This window comes from Myotis yumanensis, unplaced genomic scaffold, assembly GCF_028538775.1.
Source record: "Myotis yumanensis isolate MYYU_CA2020_CCGP unplaced genomic scaffold, mMyoYum1.0.hap1 SCAF_11, whole genome shotgun sequence".
NCBI classification, from domain to species: domain Eukaryota; kingdom Metazoa; phylum Chordata; class Mammalia; order Chiroptera; family Vespertilionidae; genus Myotis; species Myotis yumanensis.
The window spans coordinates 18,484,866-18,496,705 of record NW_027223762.1 but is presented as its reverse complement, the minus strand read 5'-3'; the positions used below and the strand labels follow the sequence as shown (position 1 = coordinate 18,496,705).

General features: G+C 42.5%; 1 protein-coding gene across 2 annotated transcripts; it reads left to right on the top strand.

Moving 5' to 3' along the window:
- Positions 1 to 6,203: 6,203 nt before the first annotated feature.
- PFN4 (profilin family member 4) lies at positions 6,204 to 10,201 on the top strand. 2 transcript variants are annotated; one of them, XM_070428411.1, is made up of 4 exons: positions 6,204 to 6,370; positions 6,802 to 6,939; positions 7,822 to 7,927; positions 10,049 to 10,201. In XM_070428411.1, exons 1-4 carry the CDS (start codon positions 6,254 to 6,256, stop codon positions 10,075 to 10,077), a joined length of 390 nt encoding a protein of 129 aa, XP_070284512.1. In that variant the 5' UTR covers positions 6,204 to 6,253; the 3' UTR covers positions 10,078 to 10,201. The 2 variants fall into 2 exon arrangements, with proteins under 2 accessions (XP_070284512.1, XP_070284511.1); XM_070428410.1 differs by lacking the exon at positions 10,049 to 10,201 and having other exon boundaries at positions 7,822 to 7,992.
- The last annotated feature ends 1,639 nt before the right edge of the window (positions 10,202 to 11,840 follow it).

The following is an 11,840-nucleotide window of genomic DNA, read 5'->3' as shown; positions in this document are numbered from 1 at the left end:
AGGAGAACAGGATGCAGCTGAGGTTTTATTATCCTTGTATTTTCAGTCATGAGAACGAGGCTTTTTAGTGTTACGTGGATTCCGATACTCTCTTAGCCTTTTGAATAAATTGTATTTTTCCTTAAGTTTGTAAAATTTATTATTTGTCTTATTGGAAAGCAATGGCTCTGCTGCTGTCCATTTTTTAATTTATTTTTAAATTACAGTAGAGATATAATATATTCATTTCAAGTGTACAGCGTAGTGGTTAGACATTTATATAACTTATGAATTGATCCCTCCAATAAGTCTAGTACTGCCTGACACTATACATAGTTATTACAATATTATTGACTATATTCCCTATGCTGTACTTTACATCCCCATGACTATTTTGAAACTATCAATTTGTACTTGATTTTTTCACCTTTTTCACTCAGCCCCCCTAAAGCCTCTCCCCCCTGGCAACCATCAGTCTGTTCTCTTTATCTATGAGTTTGTTTCTGTTTTGTTTTAATCTAGCAAAGTAAATAAGTTTTGTTGATCACTATTTTCTCTCCTTTATAAGCTCTGGGGAAAAAAATAAGCAAGACAAAGATGTATTTGTTCCCGATTAGTTGAGGGCAGTAAGACTTCTCCACATCCAGAACTGGACTGCATTTGCCCTGGGCAGATTGAAGTCATCAGAGTGGCAGAGACCAAAAGCTAAAGGAGTTTGTTACCATCAAACCAGTAGTGCAAGAATTGTTAAAGGGACTACTTTAAGAAGAAGAAAGAAAAACATAGGAATGCAGTTAAAAAACACACACACACAAAATAGCAATAAATATGTACTTATCAACAATCACTTTTAATGCAAATAGCTTAAATGCTCCAATCAATAGAAATAGGGTAGCTGATTGGATTAGAAAACAAGACCAATACATATGTTGTCTACAAGAGACCCACCTCAGAATGAAAGATACACAGAGGCTAAAAGTAAAGGAATGAAAAAAGATATTTCATCCAATTTGAAATGAAAAAAAAAAAAAAGCTGGGGTAGCAATACATATATCTGAAAAAAAATCTTTAAAATAAAGACCATTGTGAGAGACAAAGAAGGATATTACCTGATGACAAAGGGAATAATCCAACAAAAGGATATAACCCTTGTAAAAGTTTATGCACCCAACATAAAAGCACCTAAATATGTAAAACAAATCTTGTTGGAAATAAAGAAAGGGATTGACAGTATCACAGTCATAGTAGGGGATTTAACAACCTATTGACATCAATGAATAGATCTTCCAGACAGAAAATCAACAAGGAAGCAGTGGCCTTAAATGACACACAAGATCAGATGAATTTGATATCTTCCGAGTATTTTACCTTGAAGCCGCAGAATATACATTCTTTTCACATGGAATATTTTCTAGATTAGACCACACATTAGGACCCAAAACAAGTCTCAATGAATTCAAGAAGACTGAAATCATATCAAGCATATTCTCTGACCACAAGATATGAAACTAGAAATCAATCACATACACACAAATAAAAACTAAAATACACACAAAGACAGAGGCTAAGTGCTACTAAACAATGAATGGGTGGACAATAAGATCAAGGAAGACATCAAAACATACCTTGAAACAAATGAAAATGAGAACACAGCCCCAAATCCGTGGGACACAGTGAAAGCAGTCCAAAGAGGGAGATTCATGGCATTACACGCCTATCTCAGGAAACAAGAAATATCTCAGCAATCTAACTTTACACTTAAAGGAAGTAGAAAAAGAACAAACAAAGCCCGTTGTGAGTAGAAGAAAGGAAATTATAAAGATCAGAGCAGAAATAGATGAGCATCTAAAAAAAAAAAATACAATCAATGAAACAAAGAGCTGATTCTTTGAAAAAATAAACCTTTATCTAGACACATTTAGAAAAAAACCGAGACGATCCAAATAAATAAAATCAGAAATGAAAGAAGGGAAATAACAACTGACTCCACAGAAATACAAAGGATTGTAAGAAAATGTGGAGATACTGTGACCAAATCCACGGCCCTGTGATATAATCAAGCTGTGACATCATTATGAACAACTACATGCCAACAAACTGGACAATCTGGACAAAATGGATAAATTCCTAGAAATATACAGTCTTCCAAAACTCAATCAGGAAGAAGCAGAAAATCCGAATAGACTTAATACAGCTAATGAAATTGAAGCAGTAATATAAAAACTCCCAACAAACAAAAGTCCTGGACTGGATGGCTTCACAGGTGAATTTTACTAAACATTCAAAGAAGAACTAACACCCATCCTCCTCAAGCTATTTCAAAAAATTCATGAAGAGTGAAGACTCCCAAGCTCATTTTATAAGGCCAGCATTTATCTTATTCCATAACCAGATAAAGACAGGACAAAGAAAGAAAATTATAGGTCAGTATCCCTGATGAACACAGATGCTAAAAATCCTCAACAAAATATAGCAAACTGGATCCAACAACACATTAGAAAGATCATACATCATGACCAAGTGGGATTTATTCTGGGCTGCAAGATTGGTACAATATTCACAAATAAATAAATGTGATACACTACATAGTCATAATGATTAGGATAAAAATCACATGATCATATCAATAGATGCAGAAAAACATTCGATAAAATCCAGCACCCATTTACGATAAAAACTCTCAGCAAAGGGGTGGGCAGACAGACTCTGGAACCTGACCAGTAAGGGCAGCGTGTCGCTAGCTTTATCCGAAATTTGGAGGAAGAAAACTGAATTTGAATCGACACAGAGGTCAAGTGGAAGAAGCCAGAGCTCCGAAGCCCCAGGCTTGAAGACTTGTGGAACCTTGCCCTGGATTTTAGTTCTATGAACAAATTCATTTTTGCAAATAAATCTATTTTCCTTTTGTGTTTTCAGTGCCCCCCCCCCCCCCCCCCTTCACGTTTCCTATGTTAAAGACTAACTTTCTGGTCTGAAAGGTAAACATAAGTCAAGAGCTCTCAGCCCTGGGCGTGGCTGGCCCGCCAGTCCTCCCAGTTCAGACGGTAAATGTGGAGATACTGTGACCAAATCCACGGCCCTGCGGTACAATCAAGCTCTGACACCCTGCTCTTAAGGGACCTGGGCTTCTCTTAATTCATCCAAAATTCGGAGGACTAAAGGGAGAGATTCTGTTCCAGTCATTGGGGGGAGGGTAATAGGCCTCCACAGGGAATTGCCCCATGAGGGCCCTGTGCCCCACCAGACACCTCGCCTTCTAAGACATGTGGGATGATTTGGTGCCAAATCACACTAGGTCATGGGAACTAACACCGGTGCATGCGCATGGTCCCTTCTCTGCCCTTATTCCCATATGGACCCCAAGAAATAATTTTAAAGCTCCCACGCTTTTCACTGCATGAATTATGTTCTATCTTCAGAAAGATTTTTTGGACTCAGGGTCTCTGTGCCTAATAAAGGTATGGAGAGCATAACAAATTCTCTACCAAAGGGAATTTTATAGAAATAAATATTTAAGTTTTCACTGTGTTGAATTTATTCTTATTCTAGTCTAGAGTATATAAATTGTAACCAAGCTGGGAATTTAAGTGACTGCAGCTTAATTTGTGGCATGAGGTGAGCCTAAAGAACTTCACTAGAGTGGGAGCCGGAACACGGGGGACTGCAGGGACACGCAGGAGGCAGCCCCCTCACACAGGACGGCGCTGGGAGCGAGGGACTGAGTGCTTTTCATTCATAGACCCCCATCCTGCCCAAAGCCAGAATGGAGGGTCTGTTAAGCACAGTTAACTCACCGTTGCTGGGAATTTAAGTGACTGCAGCTTAATTTGTGGCATGAGGTGAGCCTAAAGAACTTCACTCCATAATCTCCACTCTGATTCGTGTCTATTTTTTGGCTGGTTCCAAGGCACCAAATTAGAATTATTTCTCTCATAACAAGAAAAAAATTAGTTTATCCAAGGAATGAGAAATAAATTAGATTCCTGTCTTCTTTATAGGAGAGAGGACAAGGGGGAAGGAATTGATTTATATATGAGAACAATTTGTTATGCAGGGTGCTGGTTTTGTGGTTATAATTTAAACAGCTAGAAAGTGGACCAGCCGGCGTGATTCAGTGGTTGAGCTTTTATCTATGAACCAGAGGGTCATGATTCGTTTCCCAGTCAGGGAACATGCCCCAGCTGGGTGCTCGAATCCCAGTGTGCAGCTGTGCAAGAGGCAGCCCAACAATGATTCTCTCTCCCCATTGATGTGTCTCTCTCTCTCTCTCCCTCTCCCTTCTTCTTTGAGATAAAAAATATATATATATACTTATATATATATTTTATTGATTTTTTACAGAGAGGAAGGGAGAGGGATAGAGAGTTAGAAACATCGATGAGAGAGAAACATTGATCAGCTGCCTCCTGCACACTCCCTACTGGGTATGTGCCCACAACCAAGGTATATGCCCTTGGCCGGAATCGAACCCGGGACCCTTGAGTCTACAGGCCGACGCTCTATCCACTGAGCCAAACCGGTTAGGTCAAAAATATATTTTTTTCAATAAATAAAATAAAAAGCTAGAAAATGAATAGCAGAGTAAACACAAAGATAGTAGAATGGAGGGAATAACAAAGAGTGGAATGAAACAGAAAACATAGAAGCGTATTATATTTCACACAAGCCAGTTCTCAATGCAACTACCCAAGTACCAACCTTCACGAGGCCACACCACCGTCCCTCCATGAAAGACGGTGGCTGTGCCTCCAACCATCCCTTTGAGCTCTTGAGCTGAGGAGGTTTGTCAGTTATCAGCTCATCATCCCCAGCGCTCCCCTCCGCGCCCCCCCCCGCCCCCCCCCTCCGCCCCCCAGGAGCGCATGTAAGGGAGAGGCTCTCCTTAGGGCTTGCGCTGTCACCTCCAGTACCCAGGGCTGCGCCCCTTCCTCCCAGCCGTCAGCAGGTGCGTGGGGCTTCCGCCCGCCTGGCACCGGGCACATCACCCGCCTCCCGGGCCGGCGGGACCTCCAGCGCCCCGGCCCGTGGTCTCCCAAGGGAGGAGCGTTTGGCGTCCCGCGTCCGGTCGCCACGACGACAGTCTGCGCGCGGAGGCGGATGGGGGACTAGGGCTCCGCGGTCGCGGCTCCGGAGACCCGCCGCTGCCTCCCCAGCCCCGAGCAGCTGCGGTCCCGCGGCCCCGTCGCGCGGGGAGAAACCTGGAGCCCAACCTGCGGACGCGGGTGGGCTGGGCGGGTGGGCTGGTCCTGGTTTGCGACCCGAGTCGGAGCGCTTCTGGGCGACGGGCCGTTGTCGCAGCCTAGAGCTGGCACGTGGCGGTCCCCCCTGCCCCGCATCCGAGGACCGGCGGTTGCTCCGCACACCAGCCCGGGGCCGAGCGCTGGGCTCCTGCCCCAGAGTCCGAGAGCCAGGCGGCTCCCGCTCCCGCCTGGCCCACGCGCTTCCCGACGTCCCTGTGCCCCCTGCGCCCCCGCCCCCACCCCACCCCCAACTGGTATTAACCCCCCCAATCGCCCTCAGTCCCGGGAACCCTACCGCCCACCCCCACCCGGGATCCTCAGTCCCCGCGGAAGGACGAGTGTTGGTGGAGGTTGGCCCGATGAGGACCGGGAAGACGTGGTGACTAGTGCGGAAAATGTGATTTAAGTACCTTAAAGCTGTCCTGGTGCTGGTCAGCGGGAAGGGAATGCGAGGACTCAGGACCCGCAGATCCTTTAGCCTTGTTTGCCTGGTTCAGGGGTTCCCTTCCCAGCAGGTGTTTGCTTTTGTGTCTTGATCCCAGATGATTCTGATGGAAACCACTGACATAGCCAGAGAACTACGAGCTCTGATTTTCTAAGCCTGCTGCATCCCCTGCTCTGTGTGAACGGCTATTTCCTACGATTCTGTGATTCTATTTTACTCTTGGAGTTTGGGCGGGCACTAGATGATGGACTGCCACTTTCACTCTTCATCTTTTCATTTTTAAAATAAAAAATATTATTTATTGATTTGAGAGAGGGATGGAGGGAGAGAGAGAGAGAGAGAAAGAGAGAGAGAGAGAGAGAGAGAGAGAGAGAGACTTGTTCCACTTATTTATGCATTCATTAGTTGTCTTCCTGTATGGAACCGCACCACCTTGGCTATAGGGACGATGCTTTAACCCATTGAGCTACCCAGCCAGGGCTCACTCTTCATCTTTTCAGAGAACACATACTGGTGCTAAAACTGTCCAGAATAGCTTAGGGAGATTTGTGTTCGCAGGTTGTTTAAAGCTAGCCAGAGCTGAGTGAGCATGAGCCATTTGCAGAACTTACTGTTAGATTCCCTCCTGGGCACCAAGCATGTGGACAGCGCGGCCCTCATCCAACTCCAGGAGCGGAGCCTGTGTGTAGCATCACCAGGGTTTACTGTAAGAAAAACAAGTTTGGGGATAGAGTTTAAAAAAACACACAAGTTTGGGTGTAAGAGTTTTAAACAAACTTTCTATGAAGAGCCATAGTAAACATTTTAGGTTCCCAGGCCTTATGATTTGTGTCGCAACTACACACTCCGCTGCAGTTGTCATGGGAAGCAGCCATAGACAATATGTGAAAGAATGTGTGTGACTATATTCCAATAAAACTTTATTTATGGACACTGAAATTTTATTTTTCATGTAATTTTTACCCATCACAAAATAGTATTCTTTTGATTCCCCTCACCACCCCACCCCCACAACTACACATGACTTAAAACCATAAAGTACCATTCTTAGCTTGCAGGAATACAAAAACAGGTAGTAGGCCAACTGTGGCCAGCCTGCCAAAGTTTGCTGACTCCCAGTCTATTTAACCTCTGCAGGTGATGCCCAGTGACATCCGGACACTTGTGAATGGATTCGCCAAGAACCCTCTGCAAGCCCGAAGAGAAGGACTGTATTTCATGGACAAGGACTACAAATGTGTCCGGGCAGATGAGTATTCTCTTTATGCTAAGTATGTGAGTATTGAAGGTTTGAAAACAGCTGAGCAAAAACCTTAAGAAAAGAATTTGACTTCAAATTTCTGTGTCTCCTCTGATCCTGTCTGTACGGCAGACTTAGCCCATTATGGCAATGGCGGTGTTTGCAATGTTTGAGACAGCAGTCTAGTGCCCCGAGAGCTTATGCAAAAGAAAGTACTAACAGGGAGCCCGGTTTTGAGAGACGTTCGTTCCCAAATCTATCAACTAAACCTTGCCTGACTTGTCTCTCTCCACTACAGTCCATTCTTTGTGTTGTACAATCTCCTTTAAAAGAAAAAAAAGTGACATAACCCTGTGCTTAAAACCTCTCTTGACTTTCTGTTGCCTATAAAGTTGAGCTTAATAAGTGCTATAAATTGTGTTTGAGATTAGATTTTAATGTAAATGGAAATTTCTAAACGTTTTTGGAGTTGCTTGAACTAAGAAGATGAATTCACATGAACTGGAAGCCGTATATTATGGATTAGACACACTCCATCCACATTATGAGCTAGGTAGCCTCATTTCACAGATGAGGAAGCTGAGGCTAAGCAAGGTTAGATGACTCTTTCATGGTCATGCAGCAGAAAATGGACGTGCTGGGATTCAAGCCAGAGCTGTGCAGCTCCAAAGTGTCACCTTTCTCATTGGGATAGGGATATATTACAATCAATTGGGGGACTTTTTCAGAATACCCATGCTGTTGTTACAACTGTCTTAAACTCTTTGAGTAACTTAGTGGAGCAGAGTAGAGAGTCCAAAAACAAATGTATGAGCGATATATGGAAGTCAGGAAACGGTGAAAAATATGGCTGGAGTGTAACTGCCGGTCCTGTGATTAGAAACAAAAGAAGGGCATTCAATTTTATTCTCACCCAGGAAAACACCGGTGTGATTGTCGTGAAGACGGGTCTGTATCTCCTGGTGGCGACGTACACTGAGGGCATGTATCCCAGTGTTTGTGTGGAAGCCACGGAGAAGCTGGGTAAGTGTGTCTCCCAGGGCCTGTCTTTGCTCCCTATGGTAGTCGAGTCTCCTGACTGCAAGTGACAGAGGCCAAGTCAGCTGGGACAGAAAGTAGGAATTGATTGGAAGGAGACTGAGGATAACCACTGGAAGGATGAGTCCAGGAAAAGGGAAACAGATTCCAGGGATGGGAACGCTACTAGAACTTTCCTCTGGTCTCTCCTGAGAGGGTCAGGTTCGTTCTGTCCCTCCTTCCCTGGCTTGATCTGCCTCCTTTCCTGGATTGTATCATGGTCAAGCCTCATTTTCTTCATTTCTTTTAAGACCCTGATTTGACCAGTCTTGGATCAGATGGTTTTCCCTTATATCCTTCAGGAGGAGAGAGGCATGGGTTAAAAAAAACCAAGAGATATAGCTGCTGGGGGCCCATCCTATAAAGGGACCTTTTACCGAAAAGGAAATTACTGTGAGCCTGGCAGGCAGCTTGTTGGTATCTACTGTAATCTCCTTCCATGTCTATACATTTTTGAATACAGATCTAATGTAGAGCTGGGAAATTATATCTATGAGAGTTGAGCGTAATAAATTATATAAATTGTGTTTAGATTTTAATGTAAATTGAAATGTCTAGCAATTTTTGGAGTTGCTTGAATATTCTTTTGAAATAGTAGAAGCCTCTACTTCTACTAGTAAGGAAAGCAGCAATCCCTTCATTCTTTCGACAAATACTCAGTGGTCTGCTATGTGCATTGCACCATCCTGATAAACTAGGACAGCACGGCTGGTCACGGTATAGTCTCTGCCTTCTGTGCCTCCGTACATGCTGCGCTATCTTCCTGAAATGCCTTCTTTTCTGTTCCTGCCCCTTCACATCCAGCTGGCAAATTCCTAAAAATCATTATTGAAGACCCATGTGAGATCTTAGGCATCTCTCCACTGTGCTATGTAGCTTATGCAGACCTTTAGTATTACTGCCATTGTTTCTTTGTTTACCTAGACTGTGCGCCCCTAGAAGGCAAGAATTGTGTCGTGATCATTTTCCTCTCTCCAGTACCTGAGATGGTGTCAAATGTTGATTAGTCGATTAATACATGTTTGATGAACAAATAAATGAATGATCCCCACCTAACAGAATCAGGGAAGGCTCCAGAGCAGCGGTTGCCAAGCTTTTGGACCTCACGGACCACCGGTTGGCGACCGCTGCTCCAGAGAGCTGAGTCTTAAAGAAATAATTGAGGAATTAGGTGACATCACAGAAACTGCATATTCCCCCCCTTTTTAAAGATTCTCACATTTTTAATACTCCGATTGTGTATGCATATCACACACAAAAATGGCACTGAGAAATCATCACAAATAATATATGGAACAAGTCTGCTAGACCTCTGAGACTTTAGAAGGCCTATGACAATAATGTTGCATCACTAACAAAGCACATCACTGAAGTGAACATGCTTCAAGGATAGGCCATTAAAACTACTGGAAGAATCAAACTGTAATGGACTGACACAATTAAAACATTGACCTCAATTTAAAGAAGGTATATTTTGTAGGATGAAGATCTTTAAAATTTTTTTATTAGAAATTATATATTCTTGCCTAGACACACACACACACACACACACACACACACACACACACACACCTCCAAAGAATGTGTACTAGTTAGAAGGACGCAGCTGACATCATGCCACTAAGACCACTGCTTCCGGAAGGGTTGGGCTGTCTTGGGAAGCGGTTGGATGCTTGTGAAGGATGGATAAAGCTGATACCCACTCAAGAGCCAGTTACATGTCTCATTACTTCTATTTCCTTCACTTGTTTTTTAAATTATATTTTCTCTATACAAAATTATACATGATCTTTATAGAAAATTTGGGGAGTAAAGAATTATGACTATTTAAAATTTTCTTATTGTTGAAGATTCTAGAAATATAATTGATGTTTTTATAGCTCTATCTCCCCAGCTAGACAATGGAAGTCCTTGAGGGACTGGGTCCTGTCAGTCATCCTTGTATCTCTAGTACCTAGCACAGTGCCTAGCATCTCACCAATGTTTATGGAATAAATAAATGAATGAATGAATCATATTGTGATAATTTGCTGCTCACAGATAATAACCACATTCTGCTTCTTTCAGGGGAATATCTAAGAAGAAAAGGAAATTGAGTCATCAGAAGACTGAAAGACAGCTTTTATTATTTTAGAAGAAAACTATAGACCCTAAAGAAAAATGCCTTATTTTGTTGGTGAAAAATATTAGGCAGAAGATACTAAAAAGGAAGAATGATTAATGGAGCCATGTTTCTTATTTCAAAAGATCATTTTTAATTGGAATTATTTGATCAACTTGTGTTTTTTAAATGTTGGACATTGGCATGGGTGTAAGAACACTTATAGTTTCACAGAGCATATCTGTTGGGAGCAATTATACTATTGTCTCTTTATTATTAACTAGAGACCCGATGCACGAAATTCATGCAAGAGTAGGCCTTCCTTCCCCTGGCTGCCAGCACCAGCTTCCCTCTGACACCTGGGACCCCGGCTTCCCTCACAGCCCCAACTTTGTCCAGAAGGTCATCCGGAAGGACGTCTGGTCTAATTAGCATATTACTCTTTTATTATTATAGATTGTGGTAAAATAGACATAATATAAAATTTATCATCCTAACCACTTTAAGGATCCAGTTTGGTGGCATTAATTTAAGTACATTTACATTGTGCAAACATCACCAACCATTCCTCTCCAGAACTCTTTTCATCTATAAAATTGAAACTCTATACCCAGCAAACACTAGCTCCCCATTCCCCTCTCCCTTCAGCCCCTGACAATCATTTTTCTACATTCTGCCTCTGGATTTGACTACTCGAGGTACCTCATATAAATGGCACCATACAATATTTGTCCTTTTATTTCTGGTTATTCACATAGTATGTATTCATGGTGTTCCATGAATGTATTTATGGTTTATCCATGTTGTACTCTGGTTTATCCATGTTTTCATGGTTTATTCATGTTGTATTCATGGTATGCCCATGCTGTACTACGTGTCAAAATTTTTAAGGCTGCATAATATTTCATTGTACACAAACGCCACATTTTGGTTATCCATTTATCTGTCAATGGACACTTGGATTGTTTCCACCAAAAGACTAGTGTGAATAGGCTGCTATGAATATGGGTGTGCAAATATCTGTTTGAGTCCCTTCTTTTAATTGTTTTGGGTGTATGTCCAGAAGTGGAATAGCTAGGTTATATGGTTTCTTTCTTTCTTTCTTTCTTTCTTTCTTTCTTTCTTTCTTTCTTTCTTTCTTTCTTTCTTTCTTTCTTTCTTCCTTCCTTCCTTCCTTCCTTCCTTCCTTCCTTCCTTCCTTCCTTCCTTCCTTCCTTCCTTCCTTCCTTCCTTCCTTCCTTCCTTCCTTCCTTCCTTTCTTTCTTTCTTTCTTTCTTTCTTTCTTCCTTCCTTCCTTCCTTCCTTCCTTCCTTCCTTCCTTCCTTCCTTCCTTCCTTCCTTCCCTCCTTCCCTCCTTCCCTCCTTTCCTCCTTTCCTCCTTTCCTCCTTTCCTCCTTCCTTCCTTCCTTCCTTCCTTCCTTCCTTCCTTCCTTCCTTCCTTCCTTTCTTCCTTTCTTCCTTCCTTCCTTCCTTCCTTCCTTCCTTCCTTCCTTCCTTCCTTCCTTCCTTCCTTTCTTTCTTTCTTTCTTTCTTTCTTTCTTTCTTTCTTTCTTTCTTTCTTTCTTTCTTTCTTTTCTTTCCTTCTTTCTCTGCCATACTGTTTTCCATAGCAGCTGTGCCATTTTGCATCCCACCAGCAGTGCAGAGAGATTCCAGTTTCTCCACATTCTTGCTAACACTTATTTTCTGGTTTTTGATAACCGCCATCTGAATGGATATGATGACGTGGTATCTCATTATGGTTTTGATTTGCATTTC